The following is a 22,657-nucleotide window of genomic DNA, read 5'->3' as shown; positions in this document are numbered from 1 at the left end:
GGGAGGTGCCCCCTCTTCAGAGCCCATCCCCCCCAGGGTGGGGGACAAACCCAGCCCTTATTGCTCGGATACCTCCAGCGTGTGCGGAGGGCAGGGGAGACCCCAGAAACAGCAGGGAAAGAAGGGGCTGGACGCTCCTGGAGGCAGGAGTCCGCGTCCTGCTGGGAGGGGGGAGGGGAGGGCAGACTTAGAAACCACCAGAATAAATAGGTTTGGTGTATCGTGAGCAAGCTAGAGTTCACCAGCTAAATAGACAGAAAAACTTCTCAAGACAATAGCAAAACAATCCCGTTGAGAGCCCTGGGCACCGCCAGCTGTGGGGACCCCACCCCACCCCTCGGAGCCCATGGCACCCCCGGGGGGCACTCCGCTACCATTACTGTTATTAATAATTATTACTTTAATGAGTCCACTTCCCCTTTGTATAAATAAATTAGGCATAACCACATCTCAGCAAAACTGAAAGGAAAGGAACAGCTCGCTTCAACCTGCAAACTCATGAAGGAACAGAAATATACACAGAGGTCCTTACAGGCCAACAGGAGAATAAATAGTTAACATAGCAATAAGTTAAAACTACATGAAGCTAAATTCAGCAAAAAAGTACAAGAAAGTTAACTGGTGACAGTTTATCTTTTTTTCCTTTTTTTTTTAAATCGTCTTTGTGTGTGGTTTTTTTTCTTTCTTTTTTTCTTTCCTTTTGCTATATTTCATCTTCTGTTTGAGTTTTCTTCCATTCTTTCTTTTTTTTTTTCATTTTTTATTTTTTGGTCTTTTTTTAAAATTTTTTTCTTTTTGTTCCTTGCAGCAGAAACTCCACAGACGGTTAAGAACAACACCAGGAGGGGTGGGGAGAGAGAGTTGGACGCTCAAATGGGGCCGTGACCAGACACCAAACGCAGAGGACACCGGAAGAAAGCAACTAGAACCTAGAGTGTAGAGTGGGGGAGGGGCGTCACGATTCTTGGTTGTGACTGGGCCCGCCCACTGCGGGGTGGGTTGAAGGTTTGGGGCCCCCAGGACCCCAGCCTGCGGCTTCTGTTAGAACTTGCATAAAAGAATGAAAAGTCTGGGTGGGGTGTGTGTGTGTGTCTGTGTGTGTGTATGTGTGTGTGTGTGTGTAGGGGGTATGGCTGCAAAATCCATTCAGAAGCCAGGGCCAGGGCTCACGAAGGCTGCATCCATGGTTCCCCCCACAATCCGGAAAAGACAAAAAACCCAACAATCAAAAAGGGCGACGAGTGGAAAGGAGGGGGACACCTTGGGTCCATCCACCCTGGGTCTGGGGGAGGGTGCTGGGTGCTTGCTTGCGGGTCGGAGCACTCTGACCCTACTTGAGGGAGGAGACTGCAGACATCTCCCTGGACCCAGGGAGGCTGAGCCCCAGGGACAGGGGGTCCTTTGGCCTCAGTGTTGTGGGGAGTGAGAACCCCCTCCTGCCCACGGTGATGCCAAGGCGGAACGAGGTATTGTGTGTTTGGATGCGTGGACGCTGCTTGTGGACGTCTGTGTGTTGGCAGCAGGGAGGCCCCTGGTGGGCTAAGGAGTCTGTGTAGAGAACCGGGGGCTGGGGCTTGTGGGGGGGCCCAGGGAGACATGACTGGAACAGCCTGGCTGGAAGAAGTGACTGGGTCAGGGTCTTAAGTAGGACCTGGGCCTATAGGATGCTGTGGGCATGGGCATGTGTCCCTGGGTGTTGTATGTTTCTAGGTGACCTATTTGGTTTTGTATTTTGAGACAGGGTCTTATGTAGCCCAGGCTGACCTTAAACTCACTAGGTAGCCCAGGCTAGTCTTGATCTGATCTGACTCTACCTTTTGAGCACTAGAATGAATGAGGTCTGTGTGCCACACCAGGTTTATGCAGTGCTGGAGAAGAACCCAGGCTACCACAGCGGTCGGCAGAGTGAGCTGTGTCCCAGCTCTCACAGGGACCTGGCGTCCAGGGTCTCACATCCAAATGGGTCTGTCACAGTGGATTTCACACCTCACATGGTTTTGAGGACAAGCGGCCAATGTCTGTGTCTATGTTTCTGTCTGTGTGTCTACGGTCTCTGGTGCGGATTTGGTCACCCTTCCTGAACGTTCCTGAAATGTTTCTGTATCTGTATGTTGTGTATCTGGGTCCCCAAGGTCCAAGTGCACGCCCTTGCTTTCTTGTGACCATGTTTGCTTATGTGCGTGTGTGTGCGTGTGTGTGTGTGTGTGTGTGTGTGTGTGTGTGTGTGTGTGTGTTCGTGTGTGTATACATGTGCGCTGCCGGCCCTATGGACTCTCAGCCCTCAGCCCTGCTCACTGCACCCCTGCCCCAGTAGTTGGTAAACATAACTTGCCAAAATAGTTTCTTTTTTTTTTTTTGTCTTTTTTTTTTTGTGATTTTTTTTTCAAGTTCAAGAATCCCCAGTAAAAATTCTCCACGAGGTCTTTTTCCCTTTTTACAAAAATAGAGTTTTTCTTCCCCTCCCACCCCACCCCACCCCTTTTTTTCTGCTTCCTGCTCTGCCCCAACTCTGCTCCCTGTTTTCTGCCCAGGGACTGGGGCGGGGGATGGGGATGCCACACCCCTCTTTCATGTTTTTTGCTGTTTTGGGGATTTTTAAACCTGTTCCCTCCCCTTTCTCTCAGCATAGGACAGGCCTGGGCAGGGCACCATTGTGTCCCCTGAGCCATCCCATGCAGGGTGGTGAGGGTGAGGTGGGATGGGGGGGTCTCCTCTCTGCTTTCTTCTTTTTGTTTTTAGCCGAAAAAAGAAACAAAAGCCATCACCATGAACCAAACCAAGACGAGAGAGTGAACAAGCCTGGGGTGGGGAGAGCAAGGAGAACGGGGCGGGGCGGGGACCCCTCCCCTCAGTTCCCTGCAGACCCTCCCCATCTGCTGGATGCTCACCCTGTGGTGGTTTTGCAGGTGTGTGGGTCTGCCTGCTCTTGTGATTGCGCACACTCTCTCTCTTTCCCTCTCTCTCTCTCTCTCTCTCTCTCTCTCTCTGCTGCCCGGGGAGGGAGGGCGGTAAGTGCTCAGGCCTTGTGCTGCTTGCTGGTCTTGAAGGACACCTGCAGCACGCGCTCGCCCAGGCGGTAGCCGTTGAGGCTGGCAATGGCCATGGCCGCCTCGTCGTAGTTGGTCATGGTGACAAACCCGAAGCCCTTGCACTTGTTGGTAGTGAAATCCCGGATGACCTTGACGTTGGTGACCGCCCCAAAGGGTCCGAAAAGCTGCCACAGCACACTCTCATCAGCTTCTGGGGACAGGTTGTACACGAAGATGCACCAGCCAGCGCCTGCAGCGCCTCCGGACAAGCCCACGCCTGCCAGGCCGCTCATGCCATCGATGGCGATTGGGGAGAACCTGGCGATGAGCGACAGGGGACTACTTTGGGGGTCACGCGGGCTCTGCCCTGGTCCCCAGCACGCCTCCGACTCCCCCGTGTGTGCTACGACCCTTGTAGCATCTTAGCCTGGTTGTGACCCCGTTACGTGTCTTTGACCCCACTGAGATACCAGTCCCTGGCCTGCAAACATTCTTAACCTCCACAGCTCTCCAAATATTACCCATGATCCTAAGTGCCATCTCTATCCTGATCTCATGGCCTTTGACCCTTCCCTAGGCACACCTTTTCACTCAGCTGTTTTGTATAGCTTAGTTGGCTACACACACGGGCTGCTCTCCCGGCAGCCACAGACGGCTTCTTGGTTTTGCGTTTCTTCCTACCTCCTGATCTTGAATTTGTGCTTCTCCTGCCAATACCTCTCGAAAGCTGGCATTGCACACCTGGCCTAAGCCACCGCACACCTGGCCTAAGCCACCGCACACCTGGCCTAAGCCTCCGCACACCTGGCCTATGCCTCCGCACACCTGGCCTAACCCACCACACACCTGTTTTATGCAGTGTTGGGATGAAACACAAAGCTTTGTGCAGACCAGGCAAGTGCTCTTCCGACTGAGCTGCATCCCCATCCCATCCCTTCAGAACCAACAGTGTGATGTGTGTGTGTGTGTGTGTGTGTGTGTGTGTGTGTGAGAGAGAGAGAGAGAGAGAGAGAGAGAGAGAGAGAGAGAGAGAGAGAGAAGCTGTTCCCCATGCTAGCCTCAACTGGCCTGTAGTTCTTGCTGCAGCCCCCATGCTGTGGTGCTGGGTGGGGAAGGAACCCAGCATGCCCTGCCCTGACAACTCTGACTCCATTTTGACTCACCCTGCATGAGTGGAAACTGGTCTTACAAGAGCAGACCATGGTGTCCTCCGTGAGCCTGGCTGGTCCAGCACCTTCCTTTGATGCTAGAAAATGACCTCCTCGTCTGTCTGCCTTTCTAGTCTTTTCTATCCAAATCATAAACAGCATCCCCTCCTGACTCAAAGTTTTTCTTTCTCCAGTTTCAATTACCTGAGGTTACCTATGGTCTGAACATATTAAGTGAAAATTTCCAGAAACAAACAGTTCACAAATTGGTTTTGTTTGCTTGTTTACACTTTTTAAAAATTGTTTTTTGGGTTTATTTGTTTATTTTGGTTATTCCAGGCAATGCTCCTTTGTGTAGCTCTGCCTGCTCTGGCTCTCTGTAGACCAGGCTGGCCTTGAACTCAGAGAGCCTCCCTAGAACTGAGGTTAAAGGTGGGTGGGATGCCCAGTTTGGATTTATTTTGTTTTTTATGTGTGCTTGCTTGATGTATGTATGTAAAATACATGCATGGGGTGCCTACAGAGGCTGGAAGACAGTGACAGAACCCTTGGGACTGGAGTTACAGATGGTTGTGAGTCACCACGTGGCTTTGGGGAACTGAACCTGGATCCTCTGCGAGAGCAGCCAGTGCTAACCTCTGAGCCATCTCTCCAGCCCATGTTCTGGCTTTCTTGAAACTGGGTCTCACCACATAGCCCAGGCTAGCCTCTAACTTGTAATCTTCCTGAATCTGCCTTCTGAGTTATAAAGATCAGAAGGTATACAGCCATCAAGAATTGATAATTATTATTATTATTGTTGTTGTTGTTATTATTATTATTATTAATTGTGTGTGTGTTGGGAAGGAAGCACACACACCATGACACACGTGGAGGTCAGAGAACAAGTCTGTAGAGCTGGTTTTCTCCTCCCACCTTTATGTGGCTTCTGGGGATGGGACTCAGGTGGTCAGGTTTGTGTGGCAAGCCCTTTAGTCTCTGAGCCATCTTGCTGGTCCCTTCATAAGTTTACAACTGCATATTGAATGTGATGACATGGCTCGGGATCATATCCCAGCTCCTGGAAGGCTAAGTCACAAAACAAACACTTCTGACCCCTGGGTCTGTCCTGCCTCAACACACTTCCATTCTTAGGAGAGCCTTTCTTGTTAAATCTCAGTCTCTCTCCGCTCCCTGCCTGCCCCCTGCCTCCCTGACCCTCTCTCAGATCTGCCCATCTCTGTCACACTGAGTCATCTTCCCAGTTCCGAACCACCCCACCCCTGCCTCTGCTTCATGGTGACAGGGGATGGCGGGTCACATGTGGTTCCAGCGTTTGGCAGGCAGAGGCAGGAGGATGAGGAGTTCAATCTCATCCTCATCTATACCTCAAGTTTGAAGTCAGCCTGGGATATGAGACCCTGTATTAAAATAAACCTCAAACAGAAGAAGAGGAGGAGGAGGAGGAAAAAGGGGAGGACGACAAGGAGGAGGGAGGAGGCAGAAGCAGAATCAGCAGTAGCAAAAGGCCTTGTGTGGTAGCACACACCTCTCATCTAGCACTCAGGAGGCAGAGATGGGGATGACTGTGAGTTCAGGTCCAGCCAGAGCCACATAGCAAGGCTGTCTAGAAGGGAAGGAGGGGAGGGAAGAGGGAAAGAGGGGGTGGGAGAAAAGAAAAGAGGATGATTCAGGAGAACCGAAGAGAAGGCTGTGCACTGTTTTGATGGCCGTGTGTGCCACCTTCCCATTAGCACTTAGCTAGTGGGCTGTCAGACTGACTGTCTAAAATCATGGTTTCTGTGCTAAGGAAACCTTATTTTAATTAGTTAATATTGCTGATTTAGAGGTGCCTAGAAGATATTGGTCAAATGTTTCCTTTAAGGAAAAAGGTGAAAGGTCTCCATTTAGGGAAACAGATCATATGCAGAGGTGACTAATATCTAAGGAAAGGACACATCTATTTGTGAAGTCATGGGGAAGCTGGTGGTGGTACAGGCTTGTCATCAGGAGGCTGAGGCAGGAGAATCACAAGCTAAAAATACAAAGTAAAAGATAAGCTGAACATAGCTGCAACCTCACGCTCAGGAGGAAGAGGCAAAGGGGGCAGGGGCTTGAGGGCCTGCTCAGCTCAGGGCTGCCAGCTCTCGACGAGGCCTGTGGCAGGAAACAGAGAGAGGGCTGGGTGTGCCGTTAGTGCTTATCCAAAAGGCCTTGAGCCTCCTCTCCAGTACAAAATGATGATGGCAGTAATGATCATCATCACCACCGTCACCATCACCATCACCACCGTCACCATCGCCATCACCATCTAGGCCCATGGCACACGCCTTTAATCCCATGAGGCAGTGGGTGCGAGTGAGTTCCAGGACACCAGGTTACACAATGAAACCCTGTCTCATAGACAATTGTATAAACAAACAAGTAGAATAAGTGAATAAGACACATGCAGGTTTCCACGCACGTCAAGGTCTGTGGGTGGCATCCACACAGAGTCTCGGGGATGTGTCCCTGATGGGTAAGGAGGGTAGCTGTTCATGTCACCACCATGCTCCTGACACTGCTCTTGGCTGTCTCACCTGGCAGGTGACACTTGGTTGGTTGTGTTTAAATCAGCTAAAGGGTCGCAATCTGCATTCCCAGACTCCTTCGCCATCAGAACTAAGTCATTCTGTGTGAGGAGCCGACTCTGAAAGTCTGGCCCCCACGTGACCTGGCCACACGGACTCAGCCCCTCCCTGTTCTGAGCCTTTCGCCAGCCCCTCCTGCTGCTAGGTGACCTCCAGGCCTCTCCTGGGTCACTGTCATCCCTTATGCTGCCCTGAGCACCACTCACATGTCTCGTCCCCGTGGGGCTCGGAACATCAGCAGCAGGATTGATACATGGCCACCTTTTATTATATGCCAAGCACTGGGCTCTGTCTCAATTCATGTCCGAGAGGGATGGGTCACGTCTGCCTGAACCACGCTACACCCTTGGCCTCAAGCCCAGCTTTTGATATTCAACATGTTCCCAACAGCTTGTGACAGCCACATCAACACGGAACCTTTCACAGAGCAGGGTTGTGGATGAAGCCAGGAAGAGTTCAAGGTTCACAGCAACTGTGGGGAGGCAGGGGAGCCTTCCACAGAATTTGAGGGAAGCCAACAATGGTGGTTGATGTGTGGGGCTCAGGAAATGGCTATCTAGCCAAGCTTAGAATCCTCCAGTGAGGGGCTGGGGGCATGGCTCAGTGCAGGCCTACTATGCAGAAGTCCCAGGGTTTCGTTCCTAGCACCCCAAACAATTAGTTGTCAGTGGCTCTAAGAGGGTTCATGTGGGAACTAGGAGCACAAATGCCTGTTTTGTTGAGATTATAGAAAGAGATGTGTGAGGGGCTGAAGAGGCTCCACCCACTAAGGTCACCGGCTGCTCTTCAAAGGGCATAGGCTCAGTTCCCAGCAACCCCAGGGCAGCTTGCAGCTGTTCGTAACTCCAGTTCCAGGGATTCTGACACTTTACACAGACATACATGCAGGTAAAATATTATTGCATATGAAATAAAAATAAACAAGTTTTTAAAAAATCCCCCAAAAAATACTAAAAGAAAGAAAGAAAGAAACGTGGAAAGTGACAGACAACCCTCTATGACCCCTGTGGCTTCTCCCTCTCCACATTGGCTCTGCTCATAGTCTTAGGGCTATCGTCTCCTAGACACAGGCAGAAATGACCACCCAGGGGTCCCAGAGACAAGGACATGCAGGGTTAGAAGAGGGACATCGAGGGAAGGGGGCTATGAGGGATGGAGACAGTACGGCAGGGAACTGTTACCTCTTGACTCCGTAGGCCATGTTGAGCAAATTGTCCAGCCTGTGGAGGCAGAAGCAGCTGTCAGAGCGGCCTACCATCCACCCCTGTGATGTGACAGCCAGTCCTCCCCACCCCCACAACCATCAGCAGGCCCTGCCCCCGCTGCCCGCTCCCAGCCCGGCTGGACACCGCCTGGCACGGAACCTCACTCGTTTGGGGCAGTATCCCTTCTGCTGCCAGGCTGACTGCCCGTGGCCTGCACTCACGCTAACCTCTCGCTCGGGTCCTGCCTGAATGATGAAGAGGCTAAGATCTCTGGCTTAAGAGGAGGGCTTACAAAGGTGGCGGGGAGTCTTTCCTGAGCCAGCAGGAGGATGGGTGGCCACCCCAGGTCCACCAGCAGCTCCCACTGCTCACCCCCTTGGGAGAGCCTGAGAGTGACTGTTCTGGGTCCTGGGTTCAAGTCTTCTTCTGGGCTTGTACATTCTCTATCTGGGGTGAAGAATTCTCAGTAAAATGGTCCAGCACCCGGCTACCATGCAGGGAATATGATCATGGCCAGTACACAATGAGATGCATTATCCACAAGGAAACTGAAGCCCAGTTGGACCATGTGTGGGAGTGGGCGGGCAGAGACAGAGAAAAGAGAGAAAGAGACAAGGCAAGAAAGAGAAACACAGAGGCAGAGAGACAGAGACATGGGGAAAAGAAACAGACACAGACAGAAGGACCAAAAGAGAAGCAGACCAGGACAGACACATAGACACTTAGAAAGACAGATGCGCACCACAGAAAGACAGGAGAAAGGACAGGGCAGACAGAAAAGAGCAGGAGAGACAGGGTGTCCAGGCTGTTTTCTCAGTCTTTTTGCTTACTGTCTTGTTTTTGGTCAGTTTGTCACAAACTATGGCCATCTAGGACTGGGAACCTCAATCAAGAAGCTGCTCCATCAGACTGGCCTGCGGGCAAGCCTCCATCAGACTGGCCTGCGGGCAGGCCTCCATCAGACTGGCCTGTGGGCAGGCCTCCATCAGACTGTCCTGTGGACAGGCTGGAGGCGCATTTTCTTGACTGATGATGTGGGAGGTCCCAGCCCACTTGGGCTGTGCTGCCTCCGGGAGGAGCAAGGTATAGACAGCAGGTCACTAGGCAGTGTTCCACGGTCCCTGCTTCCGTCCCTACCTCCAGGGTCCTGCCCTGATTTCCCCTTGTGGACTGTTCTCTGTGAGATGAAATGAACCTCTGAATCCTCACATTGCTTTTAGACATGGTGCTTTATCACAGCGATAGAAACCATAACCAAGACATGGGGGTGGGGTGGGGTGGGAGAGACAGACAGACAGACAGACAGACGGACCTCACTCAATTTGTTGCCATCTGTGCTCTGCCCTATGTACCAGGTCATGCTCCTGATGGTGGGGTACCCCTGGGTCCCCACTCTGCAGGAAACAGGCTCAGGGCGAGCAGCTGCAGGCTCAGGACACCTGGCCTGCGGTCTGGGGACTCTGACTTACCGGAAGCGCTGTGTCTGATGATGCAGAGGCCCAGCGTAGCGCCTGGCGGAGGACTGGTACAGGTGGGTGAGCAGGGCCTGCCCTGTCTTCTGACTGGGGTTGTTTGCAAACTTGACTGTGATCGGCTCAGCAGCACCCAGCGGCTTCTGCCCGTTCAGTCCCTTGATGGCCTCCTCCGCCTCGATCCTCTTGTCAAAGCGGATGAATCCCACGCCCCGAGAGACACCTGCCAGGGCCACGAGGGCCTTAGTCTCAGGCACTCTGTCCCTTCTGTGACTCTCCCTCCCTGGGACAGCCGTGTCCAGCGCCCTCACTTCCCGTGCTCTGACCTGTGGCCTGGTCCAGCAGGATTCTGGAGGTGATGATCCGGCCGTACTGGGAGAAGAGCTGTTCCATCTCCTTCTGGCTCATGGTTTTGGGGAGGCCGCTGACATACAGGTTGGCATCCCGGATAGAGGCAGAGCTGGGGCGTGCGTAGGACACCTGGGCAGGGGTCAGAGGACAGTGAGCGCCACAGAAACAGACACGCCTCAGCAATGCACTCACACCCACACCCCGGTTCACTTAACAAGTGGCCTAGAGCTGGCTGGGGCTCAGCAGGGGGCGGGGCCAGCTCGGCTGCTGACAGGAGGCTCAGTCCTCAGCACCACAGAAACAGGGTAATACGCACTATCACCCCAATGCCAGGAAGACGGAGGCAGGAGGATCAGAAATTAAAAGTCATAAGTTCAGGTGTGGCCTGGGCCACATGTCACCCTATTTCAAAGAGCAAGGCGGGAGCTCGGGGAGATGGCTCTACAGGAGACACTGGCAGCCTGAGTTGTTCCCCAGTACCAAGGGTGAACGGCGAGGACAACAGCTCCCAGAGGCCTGACCGCCACACTGCCTACCCCCCAATAATTCATAATAATGAGTTTTTCTTCTTTCTGTTTTTGTTGTTTTGAGACAGGGTTTCTCTGTGTAGCCCTGACTGTCCTAAAATCCACTCTGTAGACCAGGCTGGCCTCACTTGAACACAGAGCTCCTCCTGCCTTGGCCTCCCAAATGTGGAGATTAAAGGGGATTAAGGGTGTGTGTCAGCATGGCTGACTGATATATTTTTTTAATCTAAAAAAACAAAACAAAAAACTTATGGATGACACCCATTTCTGGGTGAGAGAGAACTTGTTTCAAGAGAAGGAAAAGTTTGAGTGGGGTGGGGTGTCACACACCTTTACTTCTGAAACTAGGGAGGCAGAGGCAACTGGACTTCCGTGAGCTTGAGGCCACCTTCGTCTCTCCAGTGAGCTCCAGGACAGCCAGGGTGGTGTAGCTGAGGCCTCAACACAACCCCAAACAACAAGGGAAGCCTGGCATGGCAAGAGCTCGGCAGGAAGAGGACCTTTCTGCAAACGTGGATGAGCGTGTGACGAGAGCCCAGAACACAGCATTGTTTGCAACAGCCGTAAATACAAGGTTGTGCCTGTGGCGTGGGGGTGAGAGTTGGAGCTGACAGACCTGTGAGTGTAACGCCAGGGCTACATAAAGACCTTGTCCAACATTTTAAACTGTTTGAGACAGGTCTTGCTATGTAGACCAGGCTAGCCTGAAACTCACAGACTTGCTTGCTTCTGCTTCCTGAGTGCTGGGATGTAAAATGTGCACTGCTGGAGCTCAGCTCAAAACTGTTAACTTAAAAAGTCTTATTTTAGCCGGGCAGTGGTGGCGCACGCCTTTAATCCCAGCACTTGGGAGGCAGAGGCAGGTGGATTTCTGAGTTTGAGGCCGGCCTGGTCTACAAAGTGAGTTCCAGGACAGCCAGGGCTACACAGAGAAACCCTGTCTCAAAAAAACAAAAAGTCTTATTTTATTTTTATGTGCGTGAGTGCTCTCTCTGCCTTTAGGTGTGCATGTGCACTGTGCGCATGCAGTACCCACAGGGACCAGAAGAGGGCACTGGCTTCCCTGGAACTAGTTAAAGACAGTTGTGACCTGCTCTGTGAGTGCTGGGAATTGAACCTTGGGTGCTCCTAAGCCTTATCTCCAGCCCCCCCCCCCCAAATCAAATCAACTTTAAATTACATTTTGGTGTGTGCATGTGCCGTGCTTCACTGTGGAGGTCAGAGAGCAGCTTCGGACAGTGGGTCTCCAGTTCCACCATGTGGGTCCCAGGAACTGAACTCAGATTTCAGCAGTGGGCACCACTCCCCAGCCTGAGGGTGTGTGTGTATGTGTGTGTGTGTGTGCATGTGCGTGTGCACGCGTGTGTAGTTTTAGGACTGCCTCCCCCGCTCCAGAGTCTTGAATGCTTGAAAACTGTCCTACTGGGGCTGGAGAGATGGCTCAGCGGGTAAGAATACTAACTGCTCTTCCGAAGGTCCTGAGTTCAAATCCCAGCAACCACATGGTGGCTCACAACCATCCATAATGAAATCAGATGCCCTCTTCTGGTGTGTCTGAAGACAGCTACAGTGTACTTACATATAACAATAAATAAATAAATCTAAAAAAAAAAAAACTGTCCTACCAATTCACTACAGCGCCAACCTCTGAACTCTGCCCACAAGGCCTTGCGCGCACACAGTCACTTCTCAGCTCTCACCCCATCCCCTTCCTTCCTTTCTTTTACTCTAGATGGGCAGGTAGTCCAGCCTCAGGACCTCTGAAAGTGCCAGCTGTGGTGGCTCCTGTCTGTGACACTAACACTCCGCAGGACTCGGTGGACCGCTTGCCTGGCCTGCAGAGCAGGTCGGAGGCCCTGTCTCTGCCCCGCCCCATAGAAAGACTCTTTCCTTTCCTGCCAGTCCACAATCTGAACCGTCCTTCCCACCCCTCCCATTCTGAGCTTTGCATTTTTACATTATTTCTCATTTGTGTGTGTGTGTGTGTGTGTGAGTGTGTGTGTGTATGTGTGTGTGAGTGTGTCTATGCTACCCACGGTCAGTGTGAAGAGGTCACAGGACGACACACCATGCGGATCCATGTGATCAGATAAGTCATCCGGTTGAGCAGCTAGCACAGGTCCACCTCCTGGACCTCTCGCTGGCCCCCGATGACCTTATCTCAAGGTGATTTCTCTGGCTCGAGAGCTCTGTGTGTTTTGATATGGCCATCCCCTCTGTGCCACCACTGAGGCCGCGTCTCACCGATCACGTAGCTGCTCACAAGTCGGCCAGCTCAGACACTCACAGCACGAGACACTGGGAGTATTGTGAAGTGGGGAAAAGACAAGTCTGTTTACAGAGCATTGTGGACCCCAGCTTATTGTGTCTTTATCAATGTCCTGGAGACTCGGGCCAGTGGCCCCACCCACAAGTGTCAATGGGGTGACCAGTGTGGGGGTGGGAGGGTCCTGAGCGCCCCTCCCCCCTTTCTGCTGAAGTCTGCTTTCTGCTGCTTCTATTCAAACCTCTGAACCTGGGGTAGATAGGGACCATTGTTATGGTCTGGCATTTGTGGGGAGGGGCACTGTGGGGCTGCATTGCTTTCTGTACAAGTAACTAATTAGGGGCCGCTGAGATGGTTCAGCAGCGGGTAAAGGGGCTTGCCACCAAGCTGGAGATCTGAGCTTGATCTTTCAGACTCCTAGGGTGAAGGAGAGAAAAGACCCCAAAAGCTGTCCTCTGGTTTCCCCCCACACAAACATGCATAAATATTATGAAATTAAAAAACAACAACAACAACCAAAAAACCTAGTTAGGCTTGGTGCCATCACTCAGCTGGTGAGAGAGACACCCTCTCCTGCCTCCTCTCCACCCTCCCCAGGCGAGCCCAGCCTGGCTGCTCTCCTGCCACCCCAGCACTGTGGAGGGGGGGCGGGGCAGCACATCTCTATGTGAGTTCAGACCTGCCTGGTCTACACAGCATGCTCCAGGCCACCAGGGGGGAGCCAGTCTCAAAAAAAATTCTTTTCACAAAAATAAATACATACTCTGAGGCCAGACCTGGCCTGGAAGGAGAAAGCCTGAGTGGCACAGGTTAGACCACCCGAGGCCCCCGGAATGCCGCTCTCTGCCTGAGTGGCACAGGTTAGACCACCCGAGGCCCCCGAAGGCCGCTCTCTGCCTGAGTGGCACAGGTTAGACCACCCGAGGCCCCCGGAACGCCGCTCTCTGCCTGAGCGGCACAGGTTAGACCACCCGAGCCCCCCGGAACGCCGCTCTCTGCCTGCTGGGCTGCCTGCAGGCCGTGCACTGTGCTCCAGGCTCCAGCTTGAGAGACTGCTGGAGTGGGCTCTGGTGATGCGTCTGTCGGAGGCCTTCCTGTGAGTAACCCCGATAAAGGCATCGGTTTACCAAGCTGTGCTCTGGGCTGTGGTGGGGTCCCTTTGTGGAGTCAGTGGATGTCGCGTTGCCCCAGGAGAAGTTTTGTCATATTTTTGACATGTTTGTCTCAGACTCCACAGAGCCCGAGATGAGCTGGGGGGGAAGGAGCGCACGGCAGGGAGGCTGAGAAAGGAGGTGAGCTGCCTTCCCCCGCGGTGTGTGGTGTGTGCCGCCGCCACTGCCGCCTATGGCGTGCTTCTTGCCATAGGTGGTAGACATGCCACCAAGGCAGAGCCATGGAAATGAGGGGTGTCTGTGGGAGGGATCCAGCATGGCCGTCTTCTTCGTCTATGTGGCATGAGGTGGCACGCCTACTGCCTGAGGTGGCAGGCAGCACGTGAGGACGGAGAGGCCCTGGAAACAGTTGAAAGTTTAGAGACTTTGCAGTCTTTAAGGTTGGTGCGGGCAGAGGCGGCCCAGCCAACGTGTGTGATCAGAAATGGATCCAGGTGAGATGGGGGCCAGGCAGGCTGTTTACGCAAAGGAAAAACTGCAGCAAGAAAGGCGAGACGTGGCATCCTCCGTTAGCCTCGGGCTCAGGAAGTCAGATGAAGGCGAGGACGAGGGAGCAGCGGTCAGAGGGATAGAAGACAGCCTATAGGATGACCTTTAGTGTGGGAAACGGGAGATCTGTGACCCTAGATAAAGATGGGGCCTTTACAGAGTAACCAGGAAATACTCTGAGGCTGGGGGGAACCTTTGAACACGTGGTGGAAGAGGCTGTGTCGGTCAGCCTGGTGTGTGGGGCTGTGTGATTGGAGCAGATGGCATCATGAGCGCTGTGGAGGCAGAAGGTGAGAAGCGTGACTTCCCATCCGTCCTTCAGGGAAAGGCAGCACGCCCCGAGATAGCCTGACAGACCCCCATCAGCACCTCGGGGAGCCGGCAGCCATCTCCTCCTGCGGTCCCCATCAATGCCCGGGAATGGAGGGGTAGGGGGAGAAAGGCACCCCTGTGGGATCTAGGAATAAGGAAAGCTGTGTTTGAACGCCCGCTCACTGAGCCAGATAGACCCGTGTTCATGGAGGAGGTAAGGAAAGGTGGATCTGGCTGGCCCGAGGCTGGTCTGGAGTTTGAGTGGCTTCGCTGAGGCCTTTGGTGGTAAGATCTTTACTAAAGCAGGAAAGGTTTTGGCAGGTCTCAGTCACTTAGACCTGCATAGCAAGAAGAACAGGCAGGAGGCGAGAGGGAGAGGGTAAATCAGAGGACGAGGCCTGTTCCGGTTACTCCAGGACAAGGGTGTTGGGATCTGTGTCCAGCTGGAGCCCTAAGGAGACTCAACAGAAGCCAGACTGTGTGCTGAGGAGCTTCTAGAAGGCTGTACAGCCTGGGGAACGGTTCCCAGAAGACACCTGTGCTAGAACGACCCCGTGACGATGATCAAGCCTGTGGCAGGGCTGGAATTATCCCCCAGACTAAGGGGGCTACATTCCTCTCCACCAAGGGTTATGTTAGAGGTGGAGGTGGTTTGTCCAGCCACAAACTCCCCAAACAGCCAGGTGAGGTGAGTAGAGAGGCTACAGTCACAGTGCCAACCCAGAGCCTGTCTGACGCAAGGAGCCAGCGGGCACACGGGGGAGAGCGGGGCCACATTCATGCTCGTCCCTGAGTAGGTCTGAGCAGATGAGGCTCACTGAGCTTATCAGGGGTGTAAACCACAGGGAGGCTCCGGGGAAGAGCTCTAGGAAACGGAAACAGAATGTCTCAGAGAGAATGACGGAGTTACAGGAGCTAATTAAGTTAGCGCCTCCTAGCCGTGCTGTGTAGCCAACCTTGATCTGTGGAGCAGGCACCTGATACAAACGGATGGCGTGTCGTGTCCACATGGTACTGGAGCTTGCTTATGTTTGAAGTCAGTGTCTTCTTAGTTGTGAACCTCTGGTATCACCTGACACTTGCTGAGGACAGGTAACAACAGACTCTCAGAGAGCTTCCCCTAGGTCATCTCTGTAACCCACCATTTGTTGTGGGATGAAGGTTCAGGGTGTCACCTTGTCCTCCTGCCCAGTCTCTGAAAAAAGGTTTTATTAAACAGATGACATAAAGCTAACCTCTGAGTGTTTTGCAGATTTAAAAAAACCATCGTAGTCAGGTGCTGGTGCACAGTTTTAATTCTAGCACTTAGGAGGCAGAGGCAAGAGGGTCTCTGTGAGTTCAAGGCCAGCCTGGTCTAAAGAGTGAGTTCCAGGACAGCCAGGGCTACCCTTTCTCAAACAACCAACCAACTAACCAACCAATAAACAAACAAAGGAACAAAGAAGAAAGATCAGAACCATACCACTTAGTTTATTTGCAACCCCACTGGAGCTGGGTTCATTGAAAAGGAAAAAACCCCAAAAGACAACGCTACTACGCAGGTGAAAAGAACACTCTTAGAGGCCATACACTTATTTGGAAACCTCAGTGCCAGGGGTGGGCTACCTTCCTGTGAGTTGTTGGCCAGGGACCCACAAACCATAAAAACTATTGCTACAGTTGTCGTTGTTTGCCTGAACCTGAAGGTCCCCCTCTCTGGCGGAGGGCAGCGCACGTGCGTGCTTTGACCATAGGACACAAGAACACACAGCTGAGACTGAATGGGAACTCCCGCCTGCTGCCTGCCTCCACCAACATTCCCGCACGGCCACGGACCGTGCACGCTCAAATACTGACAGCACCTCCTGTGCCCGCTGTGGGACAGTGGCTTCCCAGTCCTAGGTGAGACCAGCAGTCTTCCAGTTGTACCAAAGGCCTGCTCCAAAACAGAGTTCCTGTCGGATACTAGAGGCCAGGACAAAACCCTGTGGCTGAGGTCATAGGTCCCAAAGGGGAAGCAACCTGTACGACTTTTCTAGATCAGTGGTTCTTGACCTGTTGGTCGTGACCCCTTTGGGGATTGAATATCAGATATCCTGCATATCAGATATTTACACTACAACTCAGTGGCAAAATTACAGTTATGAAGTAGTAAGAAAATTACGATATGGTCGGGGGTCGCCAGAGCATGAGGAAATGTATTAAAAGGTCCTAGTGCTAGGCAGGCAGAGAAGGATCGTTCCTGTCAAACCGCCGTCTAAGTGCGAGTTTACACCCACGGATCACCTTCCTCAGCTCATAACGCCTGCTGAGCTCCCGAGAACAGGTGGCTGTCGCTCTAGCACGGGGAGAAGGGGTGGGGCACTGGCCACCAGTGAAACACTCTGTCCTGCAGGGACGTTCCTTATGCAGGAAGGTAAATAACTCAAAATAGTTTCAGGAAGTCCCTGAAACCGACCGGATTCACTGGGCCCCTTCCTGCCGGAGTAAGCAGTAAAGCAGCTCCTTCTGAGACCAGCACAACAGAGCTGCAAAGGAGAATGTCCGTAAGCCAAGCAGAGAGCTCCAGGCTCCCAGCCCTGTGAGCTGGGACCCGTGCTGGTGCTGGGGTGCGCCTTGGTGATGCAGATGTCTTTGAATCACTCTGCTCCTGTGAGTACCCCTCCCCATATTCCTGTAAGGAACTCCAACAGGACTCATGGTTTACCCATTGGACTTGGGTGGCACTGTACTTTGGTCTGTCATGGGATCTCCATTGGGGTCATGCTTCTGCTCCCCAGGGAACATTTCATCCTACAGCATCTCAGCCATTAGGTGGCCTGTCTTTCTTCTTCTGGGGTGTGGTGTCTGAGGGGAGGCATCGGCCACACTTTTCATTTAGTCCACACCAGGATAGGACCTGGGGCACCATTTTGGCACAAATCTGCCAGGGTACAATTTAGACCTGATGGAGCATGGTCACTGGACACAAACCCAGCTGCTGCACAGCTTTGGTGAGAAAACTAGCTAGAGGGTGTCATAAAGTCACCGCCATACTTGTAATATTGGTCCTCCAGAACTAAGAACTACAGGAAGAAAGCAATCACTGCTGACCCTACACCGACCTGACATCACGCAGGGCCCACAAGCCCAGCACAGGAGACACACCCAACGTAACTGCGCCAAGCCACACAAATATCCTATTCCAACAGACACATCCCCTGGAACATGCATCCTGGAAGCCACGATGGGAATTGCAGTGTCACATTAACATCAGGATCTGCACGCACACGGTCACTTTTTCTGTTGCTGTTTGTCTTTCGAGACAGGGTCTCATGTAGCCCAAGCTGGCTTTGAACTTGCTATGAGACCGAAGGTGATCTCAAACTTCCGATGCTCTGGCCGCCATTTCTAGAATGCTGGGATCACAGGCTTGTGCCCACTGTTTGTGGTGCCGGAGAGCTTTGTGCATGCTGGGTCAGAGCTACGTGCAGGAACCGAGCCCCAGTCCTCAAACCTTGTGAGTGCGGACGAGTGTCAGCCAGGGTTCAGCCTTAGGAGTCACTAGGAGCAGCCCACCTTTGAGTTCACCGTCTGTGCTAAGTCACCAGCAAAGGACACCAAATTCTTTTTTTTTTCTTTTTGGACAGGGTCTCATGCAACTCTGGCTGCCCTGTAGACCAGGGTAGCCCCACCTCACAGAAATCTGCCTGCCTCTGCATCCTGGGATTAAGATTGTATGCCACTACACCTAGCTCTACACAGCTGGCTTGTTGACTAGGGTTCTGGGAATCAAACTCAGGTCTTCCAAACAACGCAAGCAGTCGGGCTGTATCTCCCAGGCCCCAGGCAGGCCCTGTCGTTCATTTGTTTATCTCTGTGTTGTCGATGGAGCTCAGAGCCTCTCCAGGCTGCGTAAGCGCTCTGCTATTGAGCCACACTCCCAGATCTATGCTGCAGACCATAATTATCCAGACCCGTCTCACAACAGTCACTGGCAAACACACTGCCTCGCAGCCACGGTGTCATGATCCACTCTTAGGCGTGCCTGCAGAGTCACTTTCAGGCACTAGGGTCCGCCCTCGTGTCCCCGGGGCTTCCGGCTCAAGCTGACCCACAGAAAGCTCTCCAGTGGTGCCATCTTCCTCTCCCCAGAGAGAAGGAGAGGAAGACACGCCTATGCTTCTGCTCCCATGATGAACTGGGGGCCAGATGGGCGCCCTCCGCCTGGACTCCCCAGGGGTCCTGGAGCAGATTTGAAGGGAGGAGCCCAAGCACCCCCAGGCCAAGTTAGAGAGGGGGGTTTCCATGGTGATTTCTCCCAAGGGAACTTGGGCTCACATGGTCCCAGCTGCAGCTGCTGAGAAGGAAGGCCACGGGGGGAGGGGCATTGAACAAAGGTGGGGGAGGGGTCATTCCAGCCTGCCCCTCCCCAGTCCCTAATTAGATTCCAGATGGCAGATGGGCCCCACCCACTTTTCCGGGACAAAGACAGGGTAGGGCCTGTCCTTGGTGTCCTGGTCACTCTGTCCTATCTCCTGGGCCTGTTGGATTCCCTGTCTTCCAAAGAAAGTGTGATACACTGTTGATAGCACATTCTCCAGCCAAGGGACTGGCTCAGCAGGTAAAGGCACTGGTGCCAGAGTGACCATCTGATTTTGATCCCTCAGACCCACATGGTAAAAGGAGAAAACCCGTTTAGACCAGTTTGCTCTAATCTCCACTCATACACTGACACGTGTGACCATGCACACGCATGCGCAGAATAATGAAACACATAATAATCTCTCATACTGATGAGTAAGGAGACGCCTCCGAGAGAGAAAGCCAGGCAACCCGCAGAGGAAGGCGAGAGACCAGAAGCTTCAGGAGCAGAAGGGGATGATGGGGAGGGGCTGGCGGCAATGAGGGGAGGTGTCACAGGGTGGGGACACTCACCTTGATGGTCTTGGTCTGCAATTTGAGGCCATTGAGGGTATTGATGGCTTTGTCTGCATCATTGGGGTCAGAGTAGTTCACAAACCCATAGCCCAGGCTCTGTCCTGTGGGAGGATCAGAAAGTGACTTCCCAGTCTGCCCAGTGTCCCCAACAACCCTGCCACTGGGCGGCCTGCCACCCTCCCCATGGTAATGTGTTCCCCAGAGAGCTGTTGGCTCCAGTCATCTTGAGGTACCCCACCAAGGTCACACGTGTTTTCCTGAGGCCACTGCCCCCTGCTTCCCACTTGGGGCCCCCCACACAGGAAGAGCCGCACCTGTGATCTTGTCCCGGACCAACTTGCAGGACTCGATGTCCCCAATGCTGCCGAAGAGGCTCTTGAACTCGTCCTGCGTCATGTTCTGGGGTAGGTAGTTGACGATGAGGTTGGTCTTGCTGTCGTCAGTGGCTCCGTTTGTCCCAAGGAGTGGCCCGTTGGGCAGGGCCGGGCCGGCCGGCCCCCCCCCAACCTGAGACTCCATGGCCCCCAGTATCTGCTGGAGAAAACAGGGCGAACCGGCTCACCGCCCAGTCCCCACCATCACTGGGCTAGCAGGAAAGGTGGGTTGGGTTTGGAGATGGACTCGATGTGTCTAAGATGGACTTAGTGGAGGGCGTAACAGTTCCCATTTGGTTTTGTTTGCTGGTCTCTCTGATTGGAGGTCTTCTGGCTATGTAGCCCAGGCTGGCTTGACCTCCCAGAGACCTGCCTGCCTCTGCCTCCTGAGTCCCGGGATTATAGACACATGAGCACACCTGGTTAGGTTTGTCTACTTTTAATTATTTATGGGGCTAGAGAGAAACAGCTCAGCAGTAAAGGTGTTTTCATGCAAGCCTAAAGACCCAAGTTCTGTCTCCATAACCCAGTGAGGGGGAAGAGAGCTGACTGCTATCTAACATGTCCTACGACCCCCTCTAGAAGACCGTGATACGAGTGTACCATACATGTACACAAAACAAAATTAAAAGGTAATGCATTTTTAATCAATCAAAAAATGCTTTATAAGGCTAAGTATCTTACATGCTTGTAATAACAGTACTCAAACTGGGCAGTGGTGGCGCACGCCTGTAATCCCAGCACTCTGGGAGGCAGAGGCAGCAGATTTCTGAGTTCGAGGTCAGCCTGGTCTACAGAGTGAGTTCCAGGACAGCCAGGGCTACATAGAGAAACCCTGTCTCGAAAAAAACCACATCCAAAAATTAATTAATTAATTAATTAATTAATTAATTAATTAATTAAAAAAAAACCACAGTACTCAGGATACCTGGACTGAACGGGGAGAACTTGTCCTTTTTTGGGGGGACATGATGTAGCCCACGCTAGTCTCAAAACTCGCTATGTAGCCAAGGTCAACTTTGAACTGCCGGTTTTCCGGCCTTTACCATCCGGATGCTGGGATGCAGGAGTATGGCACCACACCCCAGACCCTGTCCCCAAACCTACAGTAATACAGTATACGGTCAGGGAACGCGACTCAGCGGTGGGGCTGTTGCCTAAGATGGGTGAGGTCCAGCGTCTGATCTCCAGCCCACAGACATTGTGAGCTACGCTGGGCCTTTGTCCTAGTGTGGCTGGGCTGTGAAGTTGCAGAACCTTTAAGGAGTGGGACCTAGTGGACAGGAATTAGGTCATTGGCAGGGAGAGTTTACCTTGGAAGGGACTGATGTTCTCCAGGGACCCTGGCCAGTTCTCTCAAGGGTGGGTGGTTTGAGGGTGGAGAGTGGAGCCCAGCAGTTAAGAAAGTTTGAGTTATGGTGAAGGACCAGACTCTGTCAGGCACCTCCCAGAACTCTAGCTTCAGGGGATCTAATGCCCTCTTCTGGCCTCCAGAGGTACTGCACTCAGACGTGCATACACATAAAAAATCTTAGAAAGAGGGAGTGGGAGATAGAGATAGGGGAGAGAGAGAGAGACAGACAGACAGACAGACAGAGACACAGACACAGACAGACAGAGAGAGACAGACACAGAGCGAGAGGGAGAGGAAAAGGAAGAGAGACTGGGTTCTTTGAGAGGAGAGAGTGCAGGCCTCTCTGGGTCTCTCCAAGCTACAAGCCCCTTTAGGTTTTGTGCAGAAAGATCACACGTGCCTGGCCCTTTTGAACTCAGCAGTTCCTCTCCTTTGCTTTCCTACCCTTCAGAGTAGGGGGCAGCACATCTCCCAGGGATGGCATGTCGGCCCCCTGGACCGGGAGAGAAACCCTCCAGTTTCTCCTTTCCCACCTCTCTGCCACCCACACTGTGACCTGATCAGAAGGCCTTCCAGAGGAGGCCCAGATAGGATCACCTGCTCTGGACTTTCAACCTCTAGAGAAAAGGTAAGAGACTCTGTTTTGTTGCCTGCCACGATAGCTCGTGTCTGAAATCCTACCCTTGGGGAAGCCAAGGCCCGACCATTGCAGCAGTGACTCTGGGGCCAGCCTAGGCTGCACAGTGAGCCCTAACAAAAGCAACACCCCAAACCTCTTTCTTTCTTTTAAAATTTTAAGTCTTTAAATTTGTCTGTTTATTGTATGGTACGCACTGCGCATGTTCCATGACGCACATCCGGAGGTCAAGACAACTTGGGAGAGTCTGTTCTGTTCTCTCTGCCCACCAGATGGGAGCCAGGGATGGAGCTCAGGTCGTCAGGCTTGGTGGCAAGCACCTGACCTGCTGAGCCAACCACCAGCCCTTTGTTCTCTCTCTCCTTCCTTCTCTCTGTCTGTCTGTCTTTCCTCTTATTTTATGTGCATTGGTGTGTTTTGCCTGCGTGTATCTGTGTGAGGGTGTCAGATCCCTGGGGACTGGAAATTCTGGCTGCTGTGGGTGCCCATGTGGATGCTGGGAACTGAACCTGCGTCCTCTGGGAAAGCAGCCAGTGCTTGCTCGTAACCGTTCTTAACAGCTGAGTCATCTCTCTTGTGCCCCTCTTCCCTTCCCTTCCCTTTCCTTTCTTTTTCCAAGACAGTTTCTCTGTGTAGCTTTGGCTGTTCTGGACACAGAGAGATCCTCCTGCCCTTGCCTCTAGGATTGAAGTTGTGCCCCTCCACCAGCTGGCCTCCCTCTTTTCTGGATAAGTATTCAGATTCAAGTATTTTGTTACAGCAAGAGAAAGTAGGCAGTTGCTTCATATAAACAAGCAAGTTCCTAAATTCAGC

General features: G+C 52.8%; 1 protein-coding gene across 1 annotated transcript; it reads right to left on the bottom strand.

Annotated features, from left to right (window-relative positions):
• Positions 1 to 2,843: 2,843 nt before the first annotated feature.
• Elavl3 (ELAV like RNA binding protein 3) lies at positions 2,844 to 21,691 on the bottom strand. The gene is made up of 8 exons (XM_052189393.1): positions 21,652 to 21,691; positions 20,961 to 21,010; positions 19,794 to 20,010; positions 19,477 to 19,580; positions 9,790 to 9,943; positions 9,461 to 9,686; positions 7,968 to 8,006; positions 2,844 to 3,368 (listed from the first exon to the last, which is right to left on the bottom strand). The coding sequence occupies exons 1-8, from the start codon at positions 21,689 to 21,691 to the stop codon at positions 3,017 to 3,019; spliced, it is 1,182 nt and encodes a 393-aa protein (XP_052045353.1). The 3' UTR covers positions 2,844 to 3,016.
• Positions 21,692 to 22,657: the final 966 nt, after the last annotated feature.

The sequence above is a fragment of the Apodemus sylvaticus genome, chromosome 7, assembly GCF_947179515.1.
Source record: "Apodemus sylvaticus chromosome 7, mApoSyl1.1, whole genome shotgun sequence".
In the NCBI taxonomy this organism is placed as follows: domain Eukaryota; kingdom Metazoa; phylum Chordata; class Mammalia; order Rodentia; family Muridae; genus Apodemus; species Apodemus sylvaticus.
This window is presented reverse-complemented; position numbering and strand designations above follow the sequence as displayed.

Bases quoted from the DNA above. Each gene is read 5' to 3' on its own strand.
- Elavl3 (XM_052189393.1), bottom strand. From the start codon at position 21,691: ATGCCATCCCTGGGAGATGTGCTGCCCCCTACTCTGAAGG. The intron at 21,011-21,651 runs GTAGGAAAGCAA...CACCCATCTTAG, and splicing joins GCTGCCCCCTACTCTGAAGG to GCAACAGCCCCACCGCTGAG. The intron at 3,369-7,967 runs GTAACAGTTCCC...CCCCCAAAGTAG, and splicing joins ATGGCCTACGGAGTCAAGAG to TCCCCTGTCGCTCATCGCCA.